At 37.7% G+C, this 27,866-nt stretch overlaps 1 protein-coding gene across 3 annotated transcripts in view; it reads right to left on the bottom strand.

The window, feature by feature from the left end:
• Nucleotides 1-2,681: 2,681 nt before the first annotated feature.
• NDUFS1 (NADH:ubiquinone oxidoreductase core subunit S1) overlaps nucleotides 2,682-27,866 on the bottom strand; it is a 31,730-nt gene continuing 6,545 nt past the window's right edge. For all 3 annotated transcript variants that reach the window (XM_080799282.1, XM_080799284.1, XM_080799283.1), the window contains 15 exons: nucleotides 27,023-27,099; nucleotides 26,294-26,375; nucleotides 26,073-26,203; nucleotides 25,203-25,388; nucleotides 23,373-23,507; nucleotides 22,627-22,741; nucleotides 21,741-21,886; nucleotides 20,735-20,863; nucleotides 19,687-19,816; nucleotides 16,379-16,539; nucleotides 10,385-10,539; nucleotides 7,835-8,010; nucleotides 6,919-7,053; nucleotides 6,753-6,825; nucleotides 2,682-5,064 (listed from right to left, as the gene is read on the bottom strand). In XM_080799282.1, the coding sequence (XP_080655408.1) occupies nucleotides 4,973-5,064; nucleotides 6,753-6,825; nucleotides 6,919-7,053; nucleotides 7,835-8,010; nucleotides 10,385-10,539; nucleotides 16,379-16,539; nucleotides 19,687-19,816; nucleotides 20,735-20,863; nucleotides 21,741-21,886; nucleotides 22,627-22,741; nucleotides 23,373-23,507; nucleotides 25,203-25,388; nucleotides 26,073-26,203; nucleotides 26,294-26,375; nucleotides 27,023-27,099 (1,923 nt within the window). In that variant the 3' untranslated portion in view covers nucleotides 2,682-4,972. The remainder of the gene's footprint in view (nucleotides 5,065-6,752; nucleotides 6,826-6,918; nucleotides 7,054-7,834; nucleotides 8,011-10,384; nucleotides 10,540-16,378; nucleotides 16,540-19,686; nucleotides 19,817-20,734; nucleotides 20,864-21,740; nucleotides 21,887-22,626; nucleotides 22,742-23,372; nucleotides 23,508-25,202; nucleotides 25,389-26,072; nucleotides 26,204-26,293; nucleotides 26,376-27,022; nucleotides 27,100-27,866) is intronic.

The raw sequence follows: 27,866 nt of genomic DNA, 5'->3' as shown, positions 1-27,866 counted from the left end.
AGAACACAAGCAGAGCAAGTGGGAGAGGGAGTAGCAGGCGACCCTGGGACCATGACCCAAGCCAAAAGCAGATGCCTAATAACTGAGCCACCCGTGTGACCCAAGTATCTGGCTCTTGATATCAGTTCAGGTCTTGATCTCAGGGTTATGAGTTCAAGCCTCATGTGGGGCTCCATCAGCACAGAGCCTACTTAAAAAACAAACAAACAAACAAAAAACTAGGTTTCTTTCTACAGTCCTTTTCAGACCTCAAATTTTATGCTTCTAAGAAGGACATTAATTTTTTTTAAATTAATTATTTTTGTTAACATATTACTTGCCCCAGGGGTACAGGTCTGTGAATTGTCAGGTTTACACACTTCACAGCACTCACCATATCACATACCCTCCCCAATGTCCATAACCCTACCTCTCTCTCCCTACCACCCCCCCGCCCCGGCAACCCTCAGTTTGTTTTGTGAGATGAAGAGTCTCTTATGGTTTGTCTCCCTCCTGATCCCAACTTGTTTCATCTTTTCCTTTCCTATCCCCCAAACCCCCCACTCTGCCTCTCAAATTCCTCATATCAGGGAGATCATATGATAATCTTTCTCTGATTGACTTATTTCGCTCAGGATAATACCCTCTAGTTCCATCCACGTCATTGCAAATGGCAAGATTTCATTTATTTTGATGGCTGCATAGTATTCCATTGTGTACATATATATATACCACCTCTTCTTTATCCATTCATCTGTTGATGGACATCTAGGTTCTTCCCATAGTTTGGCTATTGTGGACATTGCTGCTATAAACATTTGGGTGTACATGCCCTGGGAAGGACATTAATGTTTTTCATCTTGTGATCTCTTTACATACCAATTAAAAATTCAATACTGTAAATTAATCACTAGTCCTAAACCACACGTTCACCATATTTTTCAGTACCAACATATGCTTTCCAGTGTAAGTTATCTTCCAAATATTAAGATATCAAAGATTTTGAAGATTTTTTTTTTTTTATTTGACAGAAATCACAAGTAGGCAGAGAGGCAGGCAGAAGGGGGTGGGGGAAGCAGGCTCCCTGCTGAGCAGAGAGCCAGATGCGGGGCTTGATCCCAAGACTCTGGGATCATAACCTGAGCTGAAGGCAGAGGCTTAACCCACTGAGCTACCCAGGCGCCCCTCAAAGATTTTGAATGTCATAGGCAAATCAATCTTTAGAATTTTTCAGTAGTAAAATCTACAAACACTTCAAGTAAAAGGTATTTGGTTTCAAGATCCTTATTCTCTTAAAATCTGGACCTGAGTTCATAGTTTTCTCATTGTCTCTTGGGGCTAAATTATATAAGCAAGCTAATTAAAGTACTATGCAATTATTAAGATATTTTAAAGTCTCAGTTATTACAAAATTATTAGGGAGTTATCAGCTACCTTCATCATTATTAAATGGTGGCCATATATATGTCTATACACAATTTTTTGATCCAATAGATCTTTATCAGATAATTTTCCTTAGAACCCAACAGACTCAGTAAATCTTCCTACAACCGGTGAAAGTTCCATCAAAATAAGCAGAGTTCTGCTTAATAAATTTTCATAGCTTTGGTGGATGTACATATATATAGTAGCAGTGTTTTGTTGATTAGGTTGAACTTGAATAAGTCATTAACTCCTTGGAGCCTTAAGAAAGGAATGCATTTCATTTTATTTATAAAAATAAGAGCTGGAGGTTTTATTAGGCATGACTTTCCCTCACAACCATAGTTTGAGTTTTTCACTTCATTCACTTAGAATGGGGACTTTTTTTTTTTTAAAGATTTATTTATTTATTTGACAGACATCACAAGTAGGCAGAGAGGCAGGCAGAGAGAGAAAGGAGGAAGCAGGCTCCCCACTGAGCAGAGAGCCTGATGCGGGGCTTGATCCCAGGACCCTGGAATCATGACCTGAGCCGAAGGCAGAGGCTTTAACCCACTGAGCCACACAGGTGCCCCTAGAATGGGGACTTTTTTTTTTTTTTTTTTAAAGACTTTTTTTTTTTTTTTAAGATTTTATTTATGTATTTGACAGAAAGAGATCACAAGTAGGCAGAGAGGCAGGCACAGAGAGAGGGGGAGGCAGTCTCTCTGCTGAGCAGAGAGCCCGATGCGGGGCTCGATCCCAGGATCCTGAGATCACGACCTGAGCCGAAAGCAGAGGCTTTAACCCACTGAGCCACCCAGGCGCCCCATAGAATGGGGACTTTTAATTTTAGGATCAAGAACTCCCTTGGGGGTGCCTGCCTGGTTCAGTCAGTAGAGTGACTGCTGATCTCTTCTGAGTTTGAGCCCCATGTTGGGTACAGAGCTTAGTTTAAAAAACAGTAACAAAACTCCCATGGATGGTTCCCTGCAACCCCCTGAACTGTTAGAAAATTTTGAATACACATTTCCCTATAACGATGGTCTTGTTATTGAGCACTTTGAACATGTACTGCGTCAGGAAGTAAGCTAAGAGTTTCATAGGTTTTCTGACCTAATCCTCATAACGACAGTATGAGGTAGAGGTAAATACAATTATTCTATTTTTATCCCCATTTTACAAATGAAGAAATAATCTTCAAATTTTTCTTAGTAACCTTTCCAAAGTTCTGACCCGGCAAGAAGTGGTATTTAAATAACTCAGCAACAAACAATAACAAATGACTGTATACTAGGTATTACTAAGAGGGCATCACACTTTTTATTAATGTATTTGTTATAATACAATTCATAATAAAATTGGGAAGCATTTTGTATAGAGCTTAGGCTTTAAAATCTTTCTTGCACATCTACTCAATTTTCATAGCTGTCCGAAGAGGTTTATATTTGAGGCAACATGGGACAATCAAATATCTCTAATTAAACTCCCTTGCCTTTGTCTCTAACTCTGCAGCTTTAGGCAAATTATTTGGTATTTCTTAGGTCTCAATACCTATTGTTTGCAGGGTTTTTGTGAAAATTAGACATAATGTACTTAAAACTTTAGTGATACGTATTTAGGTTCGCTTTAAATGAGAGGGTATTCCCTTTGCCTTCTTCACCCAAAGGAACCTGGCCCTTGAGCTCTGTAACTTTCTCATTGTTTCATTACTTAGAAGCATAATTCTATCAGCCAGGTTATTCTCACCTTTATGTATTTTTCTTCTATTTGGGGGCTCTTCTTCAGAAAGCCTTTTTCCCCCCTAGCAACCACCTTTAATGTTTATGTTCACAATAACCTTAATATTTAGTTTTACAGGATTAATAAGTGCCCCATTAGACAGACTTTCATGTTTATTTGATGTAAAAACAGGCAATTTTACTGAGCACTACTTACCCCAGACAAGGTATTCTTTATAGAATTACAAGTTCAACACACATTGCCTAGATGACAGCCCAAGGATTCTGAACCATCTTGGTCATATAATCACCTTTTCTCCATTTGAACACAATATTCCCTCACCAACAGGCCTATGAAGTCTACGCACATTCACTGAAAATTACTGTGTAGAATACAAAACTGGCAGCATATGGCCCCTTGAGGTCAGCTACAGTGCTAAGGGGTAAAGAAAGAAGAGGGGGACAAAAAGTTTGTACTGAATTCAAAGACTTTCAGAAAGAATTTGTACAATTTCAGGCAACTTAGAATTTTAAGTACTTTAAGCAAAATATACTTCATAATGTATCTCTATTGAAAAAATAAACAGTGTGGAAAAAATTTACAGGTGACATTCTGTACAGTTTATCTTTTTGAAGATAAAGCATCAAAGACATGCTACTATTTGAAAAATCTTATTGTTGTATCAAGAATATCACATCCTATAATCGGGCTAAGTCTTTAGGGAAAGCAGGAATAAGGGTTATAGAACAAAAGGATTAGGATTCTGACCATAGATTTTGAAAAACATTTAATATGGCTTTAAATTATCTCCCGATTAATTATAAAATTGTAACTCCATTTAGTTTTGACAACTGAAAATTATAAAAGCTGTTAGTTTTGTCTCCTATTACTGGAGTAATTTAGTTGACTTAAAACTGCAGATGGTTAATATAATGAATATGGAACATCCACAAAGACCTAAATTATATCCCTTAACTCCATCACTCCAGTGGTGCATGTGTGATAATCTCTTATACAAAGAAGAATTTCACATCAATCACCATGACATATAAACAGGTTCAAGAGAAAACATGAAGACGGACTATCCATTAACCTTCTCAATGCTAATTCTTAGAAATAACCACCTAAGATCTGTATTAATGGGAGGGAATTATGTGTAGCAGGTAAGAACAATGAGCTTTGGAGTCAGAGAGAACCACATTAGAGTCCTTAACTATTTTTCTATGACCTTGGGCAAGCTACCAAATATCCCCAGGCTTCAGTGTCTTCATCTGTAAAATGAGATAACAGAGTTGTAGCAAGGACAAAACAAGATAATACATGTACAACCAGAGTGCTTAGCACATAGAAAAAGCTGAATAATCATTACCTATCATTATTATGATTATTATTAGTTATAGCTGTCCAAGATACATATCTGATGTGTGATTATGTTACACATATTTTTTTCTATTTACTCAGCTTGACAGAATGCTCAAATCCCTCCTTGACCACTAGAAGCCAGTGGGTTCTGATGGAAGCTCTTATTTCATCCATTTTTACAAACATAAATATCAATGAAAATAAACAAAAACTCGTATTTTAAGAATTTTCTTTTTATGTGTCACAAAGATTGCCAATACTTTTATGTGAAAGAACGTCTGTATACACTGTTTATTGAACAATTTAACAATGTTTACACACAATACATATATGTCTTTGAAACCTCAAAGTTCACTGATAACTGTAGCATCATTTTCAAATAAGCAAGGTACGACCTTGAGTATTACACCATTCAGATTATTTTTTAAAGAGATAAACCTGTAGGGGATCACTCCAACATAACTGTCCATTAATTATCTGTAAGAAAATGGGGTTCCTAGCAGAAGTTTCAGCATATGGATGGTTCCTCTACTGCCTGGGCACCCTCCGTGACAGCTTTGACACATTTGGCCATTGTCTGTGAGGCTCTGCTAATTGAGTCTGAAAGATATTAAGAAAATGTGCATTTTGATAGCACAATTTTTAAATAAGCACACAATATAACTTTCTTGTTACACATATTCAGGAACAACAACAAAAGACTGTAAAATTCTATGTGACTGTATCTAATGTGAGAACAACAAATCCAGAAAATAAGCCCCTTCTATGCTAAATGGTTTTAGTAAGTACTCCTAGGAATGATTAAATAATTATATACAGCTATACAATATGCCAGTATATAACCATTACAATTATTATAGAGAAGTACTAAAGATAGGACAAATATGCACACAATACTGTCACTGAAAGAAAGTTTATAAAATAGTGTGTGTACTAAAATCCACTGAATCTAGGGGTGCCTGGGTGGCCCAGTCAGCTCAGGTCATGATCCCCAGGGTCCTAGAATCTAGCCCCATGTTGGGCTCCCTGCTCAGAAGGGAGTCTGCTTCTCCCTCTGCTTCTGCCCTTTCTCCCCACTTCTTTATGTGCATGAATGCACTCTCTCACTCTCAAATAAAATCTTTAAAAAAAAAAACAACAAAAAAATAAAATCCACTGAATTCAGTGAATTTTATGGTCTGTAAATGGTATTTCAATGAAGCTGTCAACCCCTCCCCCCAATATATGAATAATCATATCTTTTCTTTAAATATGTACGTGTATATCCCTGTATGACAAAATGTTAAGAAAATAAAAGTAGTTATTTCTGGATAGGGGGATCATAGTAACTATTCTTTGCTCATTGGGCTTAGGTATGTATTCTACAACAAACAACTTTCATAAATAACTAAAAAAACCCCAAAATAATCTTAGATTAATACGCTTAAAAAATTTTTACATATACCATCTGCTTTTAGATAGAATATTATTTAAAATCATCTCTCAACTAGCTCAGAACACAGATGTTATATATCAACTGTTATATCACATCATAGCAAATGTAAGATCTTCAGTAAACAAGTTTCAGTAAGTCCACATTCCTTAAAAGCATCCCTAACAATGTCCATCAGAAGCACTTTTTTTTTTTTTAAAGATTTTATTTATTTATTTGACAGAGAGAGATCACAAGTAGGCAGAGAAGCAGGCAGAGAGAGGGGGGAAAGCAGGCTCCCTGCTGAGCAGAGAGCCCTATGTGGGGCTCGATCCCAGGACCCCGAGATCATGACCTGAGCCAAAGGCAGCGGCTTAACCCACTGAGCCACCCAGGCGCCCCCATCAGAAGCACTCTTTTTTTTTTTTTTTTTTTTTTAATTTATCCGACAGAGATCACAAGTAGGCAGAGAGGCAGGCAGAGAGAGAGGAAGGGAAGCAGGCTCCCTGCTGAGCAGAGAGCCCGATGCGGGGCTCGATCCCAGGACCCTGAGATCATGACCCGAGCCGAAAGCAGAGGCTTTAATCCACTGAGCCACCCAGGCGCCCCCAGAAGCACTCTTTAACATACTTCACATTTAAGTGTTTTGATGTTTCTACTGTAATTCTCAGAAAAACCTTCACAGCTGTCACTTAAAAAAATTCTCCCTAAATTGCTATATGGTGACCTTATACACAAGAGTAAATTTTATACTTAAAATTTAGAGTCAAATCAGAAAAAAATATTCTCATAAGCAGGTTGGAATCATAATGCTAAATTAGGTGATCTCATTCCCTCCCTCCTTTCTATCTGGCAGTCAACGCTAACAAATGCATACCTGTCATGTAGAAGTCTTTTATTGTTAGCTGAGGTGGAACAAGCGGATCAGCAAGAAGTTGCTGGTTCACTAGCTGCAAAAAAAGGATTATGAGGTCAATAATATAAGTGAAAACTAACATCAGAGAATACGCTAGTATGAAAACTGAACACAGGCAAGTTTTTACCTTAGAGAGCTCATTTGCTTGTTGGAAATAATTGGCTCCTTCGACATCATCATATCGGACAAGATTAGGAGAGACTTCTTCCAATCTGTTCCTTACTTGATCCAGAGTATCATACGGAAGAGTCATACCTGCAATCTATAAATATGAGGTCCTCAGAATTGACATAAAGCTTTAGTACTTAAAAAAATTCAAATCATACGTAACTGCTACTATCCTGAAGTAATGTGCTAGTGTAAGTTCTATTGGTACCCATCTGCATGTACATTAAGTGGTTAAGTGGAAAACACAACTGTCAAAAATTCTAATTCATAAGGAACTGTCAGTACATTAGTAACTTCTCTTCAGAAATTAGATTGTGTGAAATAAATGAATAAAGAGATAATGCTATGCTAAATCTGAATGCTTTTGCTAACCCAATATTGATCATATACAAAGTTTACAGACAACTGTATATTATTTTAAATCTCATGCTTTTTTTATATTTTATTTTTCTTTTTTTAAAAGATTTTATTTATTTATTTGACAGACAAGTAGGCAGAAAGGGAGGCAGAGAGGGGGAAGCAGGCTCCCTGCTGAGCTGAGCAGAGAGCCCGATGTGCGCCTCGATCCCAGAACTCTGAGATCATGACCTGGGCCGAAGGCAGATGCTCAACCCACTAAGCCACCCAGGTGCCCCTCATGCTTTTCTTAATAATAAAAAGAATTAAAATAAGTGTTTTTAGGCAAAAAAACAAACCACCAGGCAAAAAAAAATAAAACCACCAATATCTAACCCCATTTTCTGAATACATTTGTCTTAAAGAGATTACTCAAATTACCTCTGCACATTAGACCTGCATCCTCCTTGACTCTGAAAATCATTTTGACAAGCTAACAAGGCAAACATCCCATTAGCAGCATCACTCAGAACAAATACCTCAGAGAGGGCTCTTAGAATTTTCCAGTCTTCTCTTGCCAAGCCAGGAGGTGTCACTGCTACTTTAGTCTGCTGGGCTCGGCCCTCAGTATTGACATAAGTAGCAGACTTCTCTGTGTAAGCAGCGCCTGGGAGAATAACATCAGCTATTGGAGCGCCGACGTCACCATGATGTCCTGAGAAAAGATGGAAAATGGCAAACCAAATTTTAGCAAAAAAGTGATTAGGTTTCATACATGAACATAAGATATCCTTTTTAAATCCCATTAAGAATTACAAAAGTGTTGGGGTGGCTCAGGAGTCAAGTGTCTTTCTTTGGCTCAGGTCATGATTCCAGGGTCCTGGGATGGAGCCCTGCATCAGGCTGCCTGCTCACCGGGGAGCCTGCTTCTCCCTCTCCTACTCCCCTTGTCCGTGTTCCCTCCCTCTCTGTCAAAAAAAAAAAAAAAAAAAATCACAAAAGTGTTTACAAAATTATAACATATAGAACATAAAAAAAATTGTGTAATAAAAAGCCCACCTTGCCCACAATTCAACTCCCTTCCCAAAGAAAATTACTGATAAGCATTTGCTATCTTCACAGATTTTTTTTTTTTTTTTTTTTTTAGAGAGAGAGAGACACAGGGAGAGAAGGAACACAAGAAGGCGAAGTGGGAAAGGAAGTAGCAGGCTCCCCGCTGAGCAGGGAGCCTGATGCAGGGCTTGGGCTCCATCCCAGGACCCTGGGATCATGACCTGAGGTGAAGGCAGACTCTTAATGACTGAGCCACCCAGATGCCCCCCAAATTATTTTTTGGAAATACAGAAATATGTATAATATCATACAAACATGTATCATGGGCAACTAGGTATATTATTTCTCTTGCTGATTACCAAGTGGAAATGCTCAGATGTATGTTAGAGAAATTCAGTAAAATAGACTGAAATGGTGGAGGAACAAAAAATGTGGAACAGGAATGACAGTGGTAATACCGAAAAGAACATAAATAGGGTATTATAGAAAACAGTATAATGAAAGGCTGAAAGAGTATAATGAAAATTTTAATAGTTTAACAAAACTGTTAGAAGGAAAAGAAAACCTTGAGTTGGATGAAAGAAAGTTAGAGAATATATGAAGTCTAATCTCATCTATATACATTTTCATATGTAACAGAAAAATATATGAAGCATACATTTTCAAAGCCATCATCAATGATTATTTCTGCAGAGGACTAAGAACCGGATGTAAATTATGCATTTTGCTTTAACTTTATCACACAAAAGGTACAAAATATTATATAATGCTCTTTATGTACCACAGCAATAAAAAGCCTATTACAAATTTATAGTGTTTGTATAAAATGAAGTGGAGAGTTATGTAATACTTTTCTCTGTAAAACATCCAGGAATATTCTGGACTCCATTTATTCTAAATGGAGTCCATTTATTCTAAGGAAACTTCATTATATTTACAATGAGTGAGAGTTCAAGAAAAGGAGTCAAACACAAAAAACCTGGAGAAGTACTATCAAATATTTCTTTTCTTCTTTTTTTCTTTAAAAGATTTTATTTTTTATTTATTTGACAGACAGAGATCATAAGTAGGCAGAGAGGCAGGCAGAGAGAGAGGGAGAAGCAGGCTCCCTGCTGAGCAGAGAAGCCCAATGTAGGGCTCGATCCCGGGACCCTGGGGTCATGACCTGAGTGAAGGCAGAGGCTTTAACCCACTGAGCCACCCAGGTGCCCTGCATTCATGATTTTAAAACGTTCTACCATTTATGTAAAAGTGCTTTCCTCTGATTATATAATAATGCCAAATATTCTTTGAAAAGTTGAATTTTAATGTTACATAACATTTAACTGTATAAATAAATCGTTATTTAAGCATTCCCATTACTGGGGCATTTAGGTTTCTTCTCAATCTTTGTTATTAAATATCATCAGGTAATCATTCTTTTTTTTCCCCCCTTAGATTTTATTTATTTATTTATTTGAGAGTCCCCATGTATTTGGGCGGGCAGAGGGAGAGGGAGAAACAGGCTCCTTCTGAGCAGGGAGCCCGATGTGGGGCTAGATCCCAGGACTCTGGAATCATGACATGAGCCATGAAGGCAGATTCTTAAAACTGACTGAGCTATGCAAGTGCCCCACCAGGTAAATTCTCTCTCTCTCTCTTTTTTTTTTTTTTTAAAGATTTATTTATTTATTTATTTGACAGATAGAGATCACAAGTAGGCAGAGAGGCAGGCAGAGAGAGAGGGGGAAGCAGGTTTCCCGCTGAGCAGAGAGCCTGATGCGGGGCTCAATCCCAGGACCCTGGGATCATGACCTGAGCCGAAGGCAGAGGCTTTAACCCACTGAGCCACCCAGGCGCCCCCACCAGGTAAATTCTTAACAGCAATATCAGCTATATAACTAATAAAACCTATGATTTAGTTTAAAAAATACTAAGGTGTGTGTGTATAACTCCTGAATGGAAAATATTCATTTGACTAAATGTATTGCCATACAGTTTCTAATCTACAAAATGTAGGATTCTTTTCTGTTTCTAGTATCACAGATGCTACTTACCTTGATAAATAATGAAACAATCCTTTGGCAAATCCTGTCGAGTGATACAACCTCCATCTGCCCCCAGGAGAAATAGCACTTTGGGAGGGTTCTTGCGAATTGCTTCCACCCCAGGTTTATAGCCAAGGTCCAAAGCAGCTACCTGGCTTGCAATCCTGTAAAACAATTACGGATTTTTAGCACACCTGCAGTGTTATCATTATAAAAAAATTAAATGTGACTCTTGAAATGATACTTAATCCCTTTCCTATTCAGTGCTGACAAAGACCTTACCTCATCTTCTTCTTTTTTTTTAAAGATTTTATTTATTTATTTATTTATGTAGGTATGTATGTATGTATGTATCTGACAGACAGAGATCACAAGTAGGCAGAGAGGCAGGCAGAGAGAGAGAGAGGAGGAAGCAGGCTCCCCGCTGAGCAGAGAGCCCGATGTGGGGCTCGATCCCAGGACCCTGGGATCATGACCTGAGCTGAAGGCAGAGGCTTTAACCCACTGAGCCACCCAGGCGCCCCTTACCTCATCTTCTTAACCCATTTTAAAATAGATGTCAAAACCAGAAATAGCAATATTTTAGTTTTAAGAGTGGGAAACAAAGAAACAAGATGCTCAGAACACTGTCTTCATGAAATATTTACTTATGTGTTATTTATTATTTGGGGGGGAGGGGCAAAGTGACAGGGTGAGAGAGAATCCTAAACAGGCTGCATGCCCAGCATAGAGCAGGGCTCAATCTCATGACCATGACATTATGACCTGAGCCAAAATCAAGAGTCAGATGCTTAACCAACTAAGCCAATCAGGGACCTCACTTCATAAGATAATGGTTAATGGAATAATTCTGGAAACTTTATGCCAACTGAAATTGTCCTAAATTGATTCTTATTCAATACAGCAAGATACAAAACATAAGGCAAAAACAGTCATTAGAGAAAAGTCATATGATTTTGAAAACCAAAAGGGAGAAATTAAAACACCAGTCATAAAACTGTAATTTGGAGAAAACGGTAAAATTAGTACATACGTGTTCTATGAGCATATATTACTCTTATAAGTAAAAATAATCCTTTAAAAAGAGGTCTGGAGGCGCCTGGTGGCTCAGTTGGTTAAGCGTCTCCCTTTGACACAGGTCATGATCCCGGTATCCTGGAATTGAGCCCTGCATCAGGCTCCCTGCTCAGTAGGATGTCTTGCTTCTCCCTCTGCCCTTCAGCCCGCTCATGCTCTCTCTCTTTAAAATAAGTAAAATCTTAAGAAAAATAAAAATAAGGGGTGCCTGGGTGGCTCAGTGGGTTAAAGCCTCTGCCTTCAGCTCAGGTCATGATCTCAGGGTCCTGGGATCGAGCCCCACATCGGGCTCTCTGCTCAGCGGGGAGCCTGCTTCCTCCTCTCTCTCTCTCGCTGCCTGCCCCTCTGCCTACTTGTGATCTCCATCTGTCAAATAAATAAATAAATTCTTTAAAAAATAATATAAAATAAAATAAAATAAAAATAAAAAAGGAGTCTGGAATAACTATACTCTAAACTGGGAGTCCGGTGCAGTTCGCTATTGCTAACTTTCTAGAAATAGCCATTCTGAGGACCTACTGTATATAAAGCAAGTTGGTGTTTTACCTATTTGTTAGGGGAAAAGAGCAGGTCAAACCAACTCCTACTAGATGTTGTTACTCTGTCAAACTCTGGATAACATCAAAAGCATAAAATGCTTTTTTTTAAAAAAGTAACAACATAAGATTTATATAATGAAAACTACAAAACAACTTTCAAAGAAATTAAAGAACTTACTAAATGGAAAGACATCCCAAGTTAATGGATTAGAGGGCTTAATACTGTTAAGATGGCAATACTCCCCAACTGAGCTTACAAATTCAGTATGATCCCATCAAAAATCACAGATGAATACTTTACAGAAATGGACAAGCTGATCCTAAAATTCACATGGAATGTGAAGGACCCAGAATAGCCAAACCTATCATTTAACAGTGAACAAAACTGGAGGACTCATACTTCCCAATTTCAAAACAAATCCCTCTGCCCCCAGTGGTTTTTTTCCTTAATTTCCCTCAGTTTAAGTCTTGACATGTCTCTCTCAAAGATCCGTGCAGAGATTCACATTAACTTATAACACAGTCCACCTCATCCTAGAAAACAAATCGAGTATGCTTAAGTTTGCCTTTACAATAAAAGGTATGTCCTGGGGCATCTGGGTGGCTCAGTTCATTGACTTTCTTGACTCTTGGTTTCATCTCAGGTCATGATCTCAGGTTTGTGGGATCGAGCCCCATGTCAGGCTACGCTCTCAGCACGGTGTCTGCTTATTGCTCTCCCTCTGCTTCTCCCCCTGCTTATACACCACACCCCTCAAGTAAGTGAATAAATAAAATCTTTTTTTTTTTTTAAAGATTTTGTTTATTTATTTGACAGACAGATCACAAGTAGGCAGAGAGGCAGGCAGAGAGAGAAGGGAGGAAGCAGGCTCCCTGCTGAGCCTGCTTTCTCCTCTCTCTGCCTGCTTGTGATCTTCGTCTGTCAAATACATAAATAAAATCTTAAAAAAAAAAGTCCTAATAAACTAAAATGAACTTTCATAAAAAAGAAATCTTGTAAGAATGAAATGACAAACAAGGCTAATAAATTAAAAATTGTAACAATGTCATGCTCTCCAGAATGAAAACTCACAAAATGATGGAACATAATTTAAGAAATTTTCACTAAACCCAGAGAAAAAAGATATGAGAAAAATTATGAGAGAAGAGCCAAAAGTCTGAAGGTCTATCATAACAAAACAAGTCTCTGCATGAGAGCAAAGAACTAAGTACAAGTAAAGCAATAACCTTTTCTGAGCTTAAAAGAAAAAAGAATTAAAACATTTCAATTTGATAATGGAGAGTATCTATGATATTCCCAGGTAAAAGAAATGACATCTGAGTGTCACCTACTTAAAATCTGACAGAATTTTGAATTTTAACACCAAAAATAAGAACCCAAAGGGTGAGCAGGCAGACACTGATACATATACAAAGTCAGGTCATCCTCAGTGACAAAACTGAGAATACATTAGATCCTCTCTAAAATATCGAATGAAAATGGGGCGCTTGGGTAGCTTAGTTGTTAAGTGTCTGCCTTTGGCTCAGGTCATGATCTCAGGGTCCTGGGATTGAGCCTCACATTGGGCTCCCTGCTCAGCAGGAAGCCTGCTTCTCCCTCTCCCATTCCCCCTGCTTGTGTTCTCTCTCTCACTGTATCTCTCTCTGTCAAATAAACAAATAAAATCTTAAAAAAAAATTAAATGAAAAAAGGATGCAAAAATACTTAGTATTAAAGGAAAAAGACTGTCATCTTTGTACCTACCCAAGTGGTCATTTGTGAGAAGGAATCAGAAATACAGCATTAGACAATTGGGAATTTTTAGAAAGTTATTAATTTTGGTACCCATTCAGAAAAACAAAACTGTATGAATAAAGACACAGATGGAAAAGTGAACTAAAAATACATAAAAATTGTGGCTAGAAAGGATCCAGAGGCGATCAATGCAAATAAACTCTACCTAAAAACTATAAAGTTTTAAAAAGTGTTTTACGTAACAATCTACAAGGCCAAATTAAACCAATCAAAGAGAAACGTAACACCGAAACTGAAATTAATGTTTAAGAATTTATTCAAGGGCATCTGGGTGGCTCAGTCGGTTAAGTGTCTGCCTTTGGCTCAGGTCATGATCCCAGGGTTCTGGGATCAAGTCCTGCATTAGGCTCCCTGCTCAGTGGGGAGTTTGCTTCTTCCTCTGCCCCTGCCCCCACTTGTGCTCTTTCTCTCTCAAATAAATAAAATCTTAAAAAAAAAAAGTATTCAAATACTTGTAAATTTAAAAATTTGCCTATCATATTTAAAAGTACTTAGCCTTGGGGCGCCTGGGTGGCTCAGTGGGTTAAGCCGCTGCCTTCGGCTCAGGTCATGATCTCAGGGTCCTGGGATCGAGTCCCGCATCGGGCTCTCTGCTCAGCAAGGAGCCTGCTTCCCTCTCTCTCTCTCTGCCTGCCTCTGTCTACTGTGATCTCTCTCTCTGTCAAATAAATAAATAAATAAATCTTTAAAAAAATAAATAAATAAAAGTACTTAGCCTCAATCCTTAAACAAATCTGAAAAATAATACTTTTTTAAAAAGATTTTATTTATTTATTTGAGAGAGAGAGGTGGGGAAAGAGGCAGAGGGAGAGGGAGAAACAGACTCCCTACTGAGCAGGGAGCCTAACACGGGGCTTGATCCCAGGACTCTGGGATCATAACCTGAGCTGAAGGCAGACTTAAACGACTGAGCTACCCGGGCACCCCCTTAAAAATAATTCTTAAGGTAGAAAGGATTATGGGAAATGGGAAAACTCATTTACTAAGGTAAAATTGTTACAACATTTCTTTTTTCTTTTTTTAAAAGATTTTATTTGTTATGGGGTTATGGGCATTGGGGAGGGTATGTGCTATGGTGAGTGCTGTCAAGTGTGCAAGCCTGACGATTCACAGACCTGTACCCCTGGGGCCAATAATACATTCTGTGTTAATAAAAAATAGAAAATAAAAAAGAATTTTTAAAAAGATTTTATTTGTTAGAGAAAGAGAAACAAGCAGGGAGCAGCAGGCAGAGGGAGAAACGGGCTCCCCACTGAGCAGGGAGCCCGATGGAGGACTCAAACCCAGGACCTGAAGATCATGACCTGCGCTGAAGGCAGATGCTTAACGGACTGAGCCACCCAAGCATCCCTGTTACATTTCTAAAACAAGTTGGAAATAAGCACGGAGAGCCTCAGAAATGTTTATTCTGTTTACCTTAAGAGCTCTACTTTTAGAAAGCCACTGTAAGAAAATAAAGTTCATTAAGTATCTGTGTATCATTGCATTACTTATACTTTACAGACTAGTATCAATTTACATGTTAACAAGAATGAAATGACTAAAAAGCTGTACATATTCATGATACTAAATTGCCACTGAAGTTTATATTTATAAGAAATTTCTAATTACAAGAAGAAATTTTATCTGGTAATGAAAATTGATAAAAACAGGATAGAAAACTGTTTATACAGTATGATTTCAACTATATAACTAAAAAAATATTTACAGAGGAAAAAGAGAACCAGAAGGAAATAGCAACAGTAATTATCTGTAATTTGTAGAAGAATAATTTCCATTTCCATATTTTCTTCTCTTTCCAACTTCCTAAAATAAATGTATATTGTTTTTTATATATATATATATATATATATATATATATATATATTTTTTTTTTTAAGAAGTATATGCAGGGGTTGGTGGGAAGGGTAGAAGGAGGGGGAGAAAGAGCTCAAGCAGGCTCCACACCCAGCATGTAGCACAAGTGGGGTTCAATCTCATGACCCCTAAGATCACTGACCTGAGCCAAAATCAAGAGTCAGATGTTTAACCAACCGAGCCACTCAGGTGCTCCAAATTGTATTATTAATATGGTCAGAAAATAACTTTCCTTACACTGAATTCTCATGTTAGCTTATATTCTTATCATTCAGAGGCCTTGTTGCAATTTTTGAACCAAGGTATACTAATACCAATACAGATTTTCAAGATTTTCTCAGCACTATTTCAAATATTTTATTTTATTTTTTTAAGATTTTATTTATTTATTTGAGAGAGAGGGAGAGAACATGAGCAGGGGGAAAGGCAGAGGAAGGAGCAGATTCCCTGCTGAGCAGGGAGCCGGACACAGGCTCTATCCCAGAACCCTGGGATCACGACCTAAGCTGAAGGCTGACACTTAGCCGACTGAACCACCCAGGCACCCCTCAAATATTTTAAATATTATCATCTTCGGTTCTTCTCACACAGAAAATAAAGGCATCTCTCACATCTACTACTGAGACATTGCTAAATATTAAGCTATTTGTATATCTAAATGTGACAGTATAACAGTAACACATGTACACAAAATTACTTGAATCTTACAGTATACAGAACAATTACTCAACATACCTATGAAGGATATTCATAACTTTCCAATCACCAGAAACACCACTACTCATCCGAATCTTCTGAGCAATGTTGGAAACAGCTGCAAGAATTGCTGCGCCATCATTTCTCTGGAGTGCAGAACTGCCTAAAACCACCATTGGTTTTTTAGCTTCATGTAATACCTATTTAAAAACAGAACTTCAATTAAAAATTTTTTTTAATTTGCATCTACAATATGTTGTCCCAAGTTTTAGTTTTAATGCAGAATATCTTTGATTTTTAAGAGTCAACATATAGACATATATACAACTAGATTTAACTTAAAAAAAAAAAACACCTCGCCAATGCTACTATGAAATGGCTAAATGAGTTATCAGATAAAATAGATTTTCTAAAAGTAAGTACTGGGAATGAAAGCCTTTCCCAAATATCCTTTGGTCAGAATGATTATGGGTATGTTCCAGAAAAACTGGGGAATGTCCCTACAGAGACTGAGTTGGTACTTTCTAACAGAAAAAGCCACATTCAACTATCATGTCTATAGTCTTCTATCTACTCACCATGCTCTAGACAAGGAGGAACAGGTAGGGAAAGCAATGAACACAAGCATTACAACACAGAATACCTAAAACTTTAAGGGCTCTGCTTTAAATCATAGTAACTTCTGAATGCCAAAATCAGAGGGGAGTGCATCCCCAAATCAAAGGAAACTACATGTTTAGTGGAGGATGGAAAAATTAAAAATAAAGCGCAAGAGTATAGAGATCACTCTCTTAACCACCCTCTGCATCATTCTTCAATAAATAACTGGCCAAAATCAAAGAATCCACCTGAGAGTTATGCCTATACACTACAGAGGAGAGTAAACGTCCTCTTAGGAATTTCCCAAGAAAATGTGAAGAGTTCAGAAAAATGGTTTTCTTTCTTTATGAAACATTTTATTTATTTATTTGACACAGAGAGAGAGAGAGAGAGAGAGCACACAAGCAGGGGGAAAGGCAGAGGGAGAGGGAAAGCAGGCATGCCACTGAGCAGGGAGCGCGATGCAGGGCTCAATCCCAGGCTCAATTCCAGGTCATGGAATCATGACCTGAGCCACAGGCAGATGCTTAACCAACATGGCCACCTAGGCGCCCCTTGTTAGGAGTAATTCTTAATGAAGAGACCACCACTTACTAACTGAAAATACATTTAGGGGTGCCTGGGTGGCTCAATGGGTTAAAGCAACTGCCTTCGGCTCAGGTCATGATCCCAGAGTCCTGTGATCGAATCCCACATCGGGCTCTCTGCTCAGCAGGGAGCCTGCTTCCACCTCTCTTCTCTCTGCCTGCCTCTCTGCCTACTTGTGATCTCTGCCTGTCAAATAAATAAATAAAATCTTAAAAGAAAAAAGAAGAAAAGAAAAGAAAATACATTTAAATCTAGTATAGAAAAAAACTCCCGAAAAACACCGATCATTTTCTGGGGCATGAAGATGGGAATAAGAAAAGAAGAATACTTTTTATTAAGTTTTTTTTTCTATTTTTGATCACTGCAATGAAAATGTTCTTCCTATTCAAAACAAAGGAACTGGGCTTAGCTATTTTGTACAACATGATTACACCTAAGGCCACACCAACTTGGAACCATAAGGAGAAGCTCACTCAAACACATGGGAGCAAAGACACTGAAGAAGTAAAGCAGTAAGGAATATCCTTCCTGGATGACATCCTTGGACATTTATCAAACTGCCTATGCTCCAAAACTGTTACGTGAAGAACAGAAACCTCTTACATTTTTTAAATAATCAGCATTTCATCACACAGGCACAAATACTAAAATAAAAAGAACCTTGAATTTTCACAGTGAAAGATGCACCATGTCCCATAAAAAAGTAACAGAGAACCACCACCATTAAGACATATTCTGAAGTTATTAAATTTCAAAGATAAAGAAGCTAGTATAAAGGTTCAAAAAAAGTATCTAGATAGAAAAAAAAAATCATGACAGGATTGGGAGAAAATATGACTGACATCAGGCTTCTCCACAGTAACAAAAAGCAGTGTCTATAAAGTTCAGAGAGGAAAAAAGTGTGGCCCTTTAACTTTGTATTCTGCCAAGGCTCTCTTCAGGAATAAAACAGACATTCTCAAGCAAGCAAGAACTTAAGGAACAGTGTACTTATGAGCCCCTCTTGGAAAAGTAAATAAAAACCTATAAATACCAGACAGCAATGAAGTGAATGTAAATAAAGTACTTGGTAATGAAAACGTCATTAAAAGGACTGGTGAAATTTAAGAATAACTTTTGTAGTAAAGAAAGATTTCCTTTAACTTCAAATTCCTTTAGTTTCACTTCAGCTTGGAGGGGCTTGAACTCACGACCCTGAAATCATGACCTGAGCTAAGATTAAGAGTCGGACACTTAAGGGATTGAGCCACCCAGGCACCCCTTAAATCAATTTCTTTTCTGATAATTTCAAGTAAAATTAAATTCTGGTACATAAAAATAGCACATATAATAAGATCTCATTTTTGCCTATCTATTCATCCATCTTGCTCTATATATGAAGAGAGAAATGATTATGATGTTTCATCAATATTTGTTTGGAGGCGCCTGGGTGGATCAGTTGGTTAAGCCTCTGCCTTCGGCTCAGGTCATGATCCCAGGGTCCTGGGATTGAGCCCTGCATTGAGGTCCCTGCTCTGCAGGGGGCCTGCTTCTCTCTCTCTCTGCATGCCCCGCCCCCTGCGTGTGCACATACTCTGTCAAATAAATAAAATCTTTAATAAAGTAAAAAATAAATTCTTGTTTGGGTTGGTGGAACCTGGGATAATGTTCTACTTTCTTCCAATTTTCTTTTATTTATGTATTTGAGAGAGAGAGAGATTAAGAGAATGAGTGGGAGGATGAGCCGAGGGGGAGCCCGACATAGGACTCGATCCCAGGACCCCGAGATCATGACCTCAGCTGAAGGCAGATGCTCAACCAACTGAGTCATCCAGGCACCTTCCCCCCATTTTTCTTCTCTATAGTGGTATAATTTTTAACAGTAATCATATATTATTATGACAAAAACAGTAACTCTTAAAAATAATAATACTTAGGGGCGCCTGGGTGGCTCAGTGGGTTAAGCCTCTGCCTTCAGCTCAGGTCATGATCTCAGGGTGCTGGGATCAAGTCCTGCATCGGGCTCTCTGCTTGGCAGGGAGCCTGATTCCTCCTCCTCCTCTCTCTCTGCCTACTTGTGATCTTTGTCAAATAAATAAATGAAATCTTTAAAAAAAATTTTTTTTAAAATAATAATACTTAAAAATCAACGAAAGTAGATACATGTAACTTGAGAGCACCTGGCTGAATGGATGGCTACCGAAAGCAATGTCTTGAAGAACTTTGGGAGAATCTCCCAGATGGTCATATCTATAAGTGAGATCCACTGGGCTGCCAATAAGGGCCACTTTTAAGTCATTGTGAAGCCAGCTGAAATAAAAACAACAAAGATTTTAGAGTTAAATTACTAAATTAGCATAGCCACCTTAACAATGCTAGGGGCTACATCTATTTATGTTACAAATGTTAAAGCACAAAGCAGTCACAGAACATTCATTTCGCCTTCACATACGTAATTTATTGTGTGCCTTTCAAAATAACAGTGTTGTAAAAATGCACACCAAGGTAAGTCAGTGAATTAATTTGCTGTGTAAGAATGCCAACCCTAAGCAAGCTACAAAAACTTTAATTTTAGAATAAATGATGTGTAATTTTTATTCTACCATATTTACATAGCAGAGTCAATTATCTCCTAATTATCCATTAAGGTGATTTAAATATAGTTAATGAAAATAAACTACATCATTCAAATTTATTCTCTTTGCCAGGGAAGAAAGGATCCAGCTCTTCTAAAACTAGTTACAAACATGGCGGCCATATATTGTTTGAGACAGTGCTGGTTTTCATCTGTATCCTGCGGCATTAACAATTCCCCCTTTCACTCTCAACAGTGTCATAGTATAGACAATAAATTATACCAGCCTATTCATAAGTGTCTAAGATATGAAAACATGGAGGTGTTCTACAAAATAACTGCCCCTACTCTTCAAAAAAATGTCAAAAAAGAAAGCTGAGGAGTCATCACACTAACCGCAATATATGACTTGAGACTGAATCCTGAGCAGGAAAAAAAATCATTATAGACGAAATTATGGAAAAACTGGTGCATCTTGAGTTATTTCAAAATAAGAGGACAAAGTATAAAGATCAGCAGCGGGGGAGGGAGGGAATGAGACTCCAATTATCTTTTGGAGTCTCATTCCCACTAACACTATTAGGAATTAGCTAAAACTGTCATTTTTCAGACTTAATATAAACATTTTTAAAACCTTAAATATTCCTACTAACCTCTTTCGAATTCTAGCATTAAACAGTGGTGCCTCAAAACGTGGATTTGTACCAACCAGAAGGACAAGATCTGCCTCTTCCACACCAGCAATTGTAGTATTAAGAAGATAATTGGAACGCAAATCTGTGCTAGAAATACAAAATTAAAAATGCAGGTTTACTTCAAAGCTAATACATAATGAAAATCCAGGCAATATTTTCATGTCAGCAAGCCCATGGTATTCCCAGACAAAAAAATTCTTATGGAGTATTTCGATATTACATCAAAGTTTCAGATTTTTTTTTTGTAAGATTTATTTATGTGAGAGAGAGAGAGAGAGAAACCATGTGCATAGGAGCAGGGCGAGGGGGGCAAGGGAGAGGGAGACAAGCAGATTCCCTGCTAAGTGGGGAAGCCTACTCAGGGCTCAATCCCAGGACCCTGAGATCATGACCTGAGCCGAAATCAAGAGCTGGTTGCTTAACCAACTGAGCAACCCAGGCGCCATTCAGATATGTATTGACAACTGGGATTCTCCAATAGTTCCTGGGTTGACTTTGGTCTCTGTGTGAAAAGAAACTGGCAGGTATGATGGAAAATCGAAGCTGTCAGTCATCACTTATTGATGCCACAGATGTACTTATTTATTTAAATTGTTTTTAATTTTTTTAAAAAATATTTTATTTATTTATTTGACAGACAGAGATCACAAGTAGGCAGAGAGGCAGGCAGAGAGAGAGGAGGAGGAAGCAGGCTCCCTGCTGAGCAGAGAGCCCGATAGGGGGTTCGATCCCAGAACTCTGGGATCATGACCTGAGCCGAAGGCAGAGACTTCAACCCACTGAGCCACCCAGACGCCCCCTATTTACTTATTTATTTAAGTAAATTCTACCACCAATGTGGGATCGAATTTAGGACCCCGAGATTAAGAGTCACCCACTCTACCAACTGAGCCAGCCAGGAGCACCAGATGTATTGATTTAACCACAACAAAGCAGGCTTAGATGCTAGCTTCGTAGTTCTCACCCAGCTCCTGCAGTGGGGAAGACCTCTTCCGTGCACAGGGTGTCAGAGTCCACCCTATTAAGCAAATCTTTGAGAGCTACTAGGGCTTCAGCATCCACCAAGCCACCTGCAATTGCTGCCACATCACTGCCTTGAAAACTCTGCAACTGGAAATGGATAAAAAGGGTATCACCAAAAACCTCTATTCAGCAAAGAGCACTACTCAGAAAACAAAACAACAGTCATTTTAAAGTATTAAAAAAGCAACAAACTTTAGAAAGGCTTACACTAACTATTAATCTAGAAGTGACAAAGGTGTCTGTGAGGCCAAGGCTAATAATACCACCAGCTTGGAGGGAAGGTGTTTATTTTAAATTAGAAACAAAGGGGGCTCATGATGAGGTTTGGTGGATGAAGACTGAATTATAGTTAAATTCGACTTCTTCCAAAGTATCTACTACTCCCTCAAGCCCTTTGTGTACATTGCCTTTCTATGACTAGAAAGCCCTCCCCCAATCTTTGCTCTGGCAAGTCTGCATTCATTCTTAGACTTTGCCTAATTGACCTTATATAGGAAGGCATCCTTGATATGCTAGCCTGGTTAGGCACCCCTCCCATGTGCTCTCTCATATACCATTTCCTGCACAACTACCTGAGCACATGATACCTGACTGACTACAGGTCTTTCCCTACTACAAGATTGTGGGAAGTAGGGACCATGTGTTAGGGGTCTCTACATCCCTACTTCCAGCGTGAATATCTAGCATAAGGTTCTTAATATATGTTTGTTAAATGAAAGGCAATCATGACAAGAAAAAATGAAGAGACATACATTCCCCATTTTGCTACAAAGATGTTAGTTGAAAGATCACAAATATACTATTTCTTCTATACTTCAATTTTTTACCATTCCAGCTACACGAGAGAGTGCATCCTCCCAGGAGGTATAGGTTAAAAGCCCCTTTTCATTTCTGACCATCGGCTCCGTAAGTCTTTGACGTTTTAGCCCATCATAGGCAAATCTAAATAACAGAAATTACACCATTTATGGAATCCTGCTGACGAGGCAACTAGTTTTCAAGTTTAAAATCTAAAAAAAATGCTATTTAAACACTGTACCAGTTACAGTGTCAAACAGACTGATGAACACTTGGATACAAATAATTACTCCCGGTTTTTGGAAGATGAATAAATATTTTATGTGTATCATCCAAAACTAAAACATCATCTAAAGAGTTTGAGTTCTTGTAAGTTGCTTTCAGCTAACTGAAATTACAACACAAAAAAAATCTGACAGCTGAAGAAGCAAAGTCATTTTTATTTATAAAACTTGAATACTTTTAGATATTTTATCAAAATTATGATGTACAAGCTCTAACTTACATGTAGCTTTTCTCTAATGAACAAACTGGAATAGATTAAGTACCTTAATCCACTTCAAAATTGTAGGATGGATATTTGTCAGTTAATATGAAAGCCAGCGATATACCTAGACTACTGTTAATTTTCTCCAATTCTCCATATTGTCTAGATTTTCAATGGTCTATATTTATTAACTAATTTGCAAGTATAAAAGCTATTTTAAAATTAAAATTACCATAAAATATACTTCAAATCAAGTGCAAAAGTTAAGGAAAACAATGCCACATATACCTGGTTTTATCAGAGATCCACTCTTCATTGATGTCCTCGTGCATCCTTGGCAAAATCCTCATCACCTCTCCTGTTCTTGTGCTTACCACAATATTACTTCCAACTGCATCCATGACATCAATGGATTCCGTCTTTCTGAGAAAATAAGCACATGTATTTACTATGCTGATTTTGGCAATAAGGACAAAGTTTCTGTTATTTGATTTAACCAAAACAAAAAATTTTACAATGATTTGCCTTTCTGAATTTCTAAAAATAATGGCACCCAGAGAAATTGCAATAAAATAAAAATACCCTCATATCTGTCTACTTCACACAAATTCCTACTGTAAAAATAAAGCTTTAGGGATGCCTGGGCATCTGACTGTTGATTTCGACTCAGGTCATGATCTCAAGGTAGCAAGATCAAGCCCTGTGTAGTATGTAGAGTCTGCTCTCCCTATGCTCCTCCCTGCAATTGCACATGCATGAGCTTGCAAGCTCTCTCAAGAAATAAAATCTTAAAATAAATAAATAAATAAATAAAGCTTTAGAGACTGTTAACTAATATAAAAGCCAATGGTAAGGGTTCCAAGTGGCCAAATCTGGGAAATATGATTATCAAAATAAATAGCAAGAGGGTAAGATTTCTGGGTATGGCTGATTAAAAAAGCCTGACAAATCCTCCCCCAAAAAAGCAAAAATAAAGCTGGAAAAAATTAACAAAAACAACCACTTTGGAAATCTAACAAAAAGGCACACACCATCACAAGAAGCTTTTATGCAGGGAAAAACTACCGAACTTCAAGTAAAAAGGCTGGAAATCAGTGGTGATGTGAATTGGGGCCTGTTCTCATCCCCTTCCCCACCACCTTGAACAGGTTCTGCCAGGCTGAGGTAGGCTGTGGAGATGGAAGCTTCTCTGCTTGCATTATGGGAGTCTCAGAAGAAAAACAGAAAAATCTCTACTTACGTCATCTCAGCTATGTACTGTGCCTTATCCCCCAAATCCTTTTTATACATAAATATATGGTTTAAAACCTAGAACTGTAAAAAACTCCCATATATTCTAGTGGAAGTTTAAAAATGGGAGGGCAATTTAATGATATGTTTCTAGAACCTTAAAAATACTCAAACTTCTTGCAACTACCTACTCCATTTCCGGGTTTAGTAAGAAGAATCAGATATACAAGAAAAAAAATTCATTTGCAACAATTTTTAAAAAACATTTTATTATTAATTCACTTGGGAGACAGAGAGAGAGAGAATAAGTGTGTAAGCTGGGGGGAGAGGGAGAGAATCTGAAGTGGACTCTTGTGCTGAGCACAGAGCTATATGTGGGGCTTGATTTCATGACTCAGATCATGATCTGAGCCAAAACCAAGAGTTAGATGCTTAAGTGACTGAGCTACTCAGGCATCCCAATAACAATTTATATCATAGGTTTACAACTATACAGAAACAAACTAAATGCCTGATAATAGGAACTGACAAAATAAAGTATGATATATCCACATGGTTGAAAACTTAATATACAATGAGAGAAGACTATAAATCTTAAAAAATCAAGACAATTTTACTCTTTGGAAATACAAGTGACTAAAATAATTATATGGTTAAGTACTTTGGAATTAATTTCCAAGAAAACTGTAATTAATTTGCACAGGTTCATCCTATCCTTTAATCTATCTTCTTACTTTCCAGTAAGAGGGTTTAACTTAAAGCAAATACCTAAAAACTTAGCAGACCAAAGCAATCAGAATACAGCAAGAACATGAATCTTCAATTTTTATCAACAGCAGTCAACTAAAGGACAAAAAACAAACTGTTAAAAAATACGACAATGAATACCTTGTTTCCCAAGGGCGGGCAGTAAAAGCATAGGGCTTAGAGGTCAGGGCACCTACAGGGCAGATATCAATGATATTTCCAGAGAGCTCAGACATGAACATCTTTTCAACATATGTGCCAACTTGCATATCATTTCCTCTGCCTGTTGTTCCCAAATCATCTACTCCTGCAATCTCACTTGCAAACCTGCAAGATAAAAATGTACTGTCAAATGGTCAAATCCAGCAAAATTATCTCCTTTCCTAACTATGCTCACAAAGAAATAATGATTTTCAAAACACTAAAAAGACATGAGTATATTTTCTTTCTTTTTTTTTTTTTTTAAGATTTTATTTATTTATTTGACAGATCACAAGTAGGCAGAGAGGCAGGCAGAGAGAGAGAGAGGAGAGAGGAGGAAGCAGGCCCCTGCTGAGCAGAGAGCCCGATTCGGGGCTCGATCCCAGGACTCTGGGATCATGACCTGAGCTGAAGGCAGAGGCTTTAACCCACTGAGCCACCCAGGCGCCCCGACATGAGTATATTTTCAATGGTGAGCATAGTCCTTGAATAAAAGAGTTCAATAAATGTTTCCTTGTAAGTTAATCACAATGTAACACACATACAGAAAATGGCACAAATCATGTGTAGCTCAACAAGTTATCACAGAGTTAATGTTTGTAGATTTTGATTTGTAAGTTCAGCGGAAGTTGATATTCACTGAAAGTGAAAAATTTCATTTTATTGGTTTGTGCAGACAACAATAAAAACAACCCTTTCCTACAACCAAAAAAAAGTTGCCTTTTCTTCCAGTGTTGTTATTCCACCAAGTTTGTGAGTATTAGGTAAGTATGTGAATGATATTCCAGAAAAGAAGAGGAAAAACATTACCTGATGCAGCGAGTACACTGTATACATCTAGTCATGATGGTCTTTACCAATGGCCCAATGTTCTTGTCCTCCACAGCACGTTTCCCTTCTAAAAATCGGCTTCTATCACTTCCGAACATCATGGACTGATCCTTAAGTAGATTAGGAGAGTTAATTTAATGCTGCTAGTAAAATTAAAACTTGAGACAGCCAAAAACGATTTATGAAGTTAGACTACATACCTGCAGATCACATTCACCTCCCTGGTCACAAATAGGACAGTCCAGTGGGTGATTTGCCAGCAAGAACTCCATCACACCTTCTCTGTATGGATAATTTTAATATATAAAATGATATAAATTTAGCACTCAAAATGGTTTGGATATAGGCTATCTAGATAACCTCCAGAGATGTATTCTTTCACAAAGCATTAATTTTACATTTATTATCAGAAATGCCAATGCAACCATCATTCTAGTATTAGACACATGATCTAAAAAAATGTTTATAGAAACCTAGGAATAAAATATCATTATAGAATCTAGAAAATTGTAACTTTTAACAATACAAAATTACCAAAAATTTCTAAATGATCTTCAGAAAACATTCACATTAATTCAAAACAAAAACAAACACACAAATGCACAGCAAAAAACAAGTAACAGTGCCTGTACAGTATAGTAATGTTACTGAAATAATCTCAGTTCAGTAAGCCCCAGATTCACTATTCATCACAAGTTTAACAAGTTACTGAAGAAGAGCTTTTAGTGCTAATTCTATTCTAGGCTCAAAACCATAAACACCTGACTTCACCTCCTCAATGTGTACTTACTTCCACTGCTCCCATGAGCTGAACATGCCAACTTTTTCAGAGCTTGCTACTGAGTTTCTCATCCAGGAGAGGTCTAAATACTGAAATGAGCAATTTTCTGCTCTAAGAAAAGTTGCTATGCTAAGTAGCACTAAAGTACCTGGCTTTCTTAGATTTCTCTGAGTTTGTCAGGATATTCCAACCTTTCATTACTGGCATGGCACAAGCAGCTACAACCTGCAATTTCAATGGAAAAATCTTTAAGTTCCTATATTTATAAGCAACCCAACATATGAAAAAATCAAGTCATGCATCTAAAAAGAAACAAAGAACAGTATTTTTGAAGACATAATTTTTCAGTTTTCATATTCACAATATAACTTGACTCTTAGAAAAAAATAAGATATTATACTTCTAAATTCTATTCTCATAGTTAAAGCAACTTTAGACTCTGAAACAGAACATCAAATAACTTTTTTAAAAAATATTTTATTTATTTATGTGACAGAGATCACAAGTAGGCAGAGAGGCAGGCAGAGAGAGAGGAGGAAGCAGGCTCCCCACTGAGCAGAGAGCCCGACGCCGGGCTCGATCCCAGGATCCCGGGATCATGACCTGAGCCGAAGGCAGAGGCTTTAACCCACTGAGCCACCCAGGCGTCCCAATAACTCTGTTTTGATTAGCACGTACTACTGAATTAAAACTAGATGAGACAAAATGAAATTAAACTGAAAGTGAACCTCTTCATTACAATCCTTCTCTAGTGAAAATGGAACAGCAGAAGAGCTTTCACCGTGATGCTTGGCAATTCCATATCCTAGCTGTGCGTCTTATCACGTGGAAATACTGGCAGGTGTAAGAAGTCACCTTTAATTTCCAATCTATTACATTTATATAGTGCTTGCATTTATAAAGCACTTTCATCAAGGCTTTTCCAGTTTTGAAATGAACAGACTTAACTGCACACAAAAAAATAAATTTCTAGAAACAATTAAACAGGGCTA

Source organism: Martes martes (assembly GCF_963455335.1).
Source record: "Martes martes genome assembly, chromosome: 3".
Classification (NCBI taxonomy): Eukaryota; Metazoa; Chordata; class Mammalia; order Carnivora; family Mustelidae; genus Martes; species Martes martes.
The sequence above is the reverse complement of the archived record's forward strand: the minus strand, read 5'-3'. Positions and strand labels throughout refer to the sequence as shown.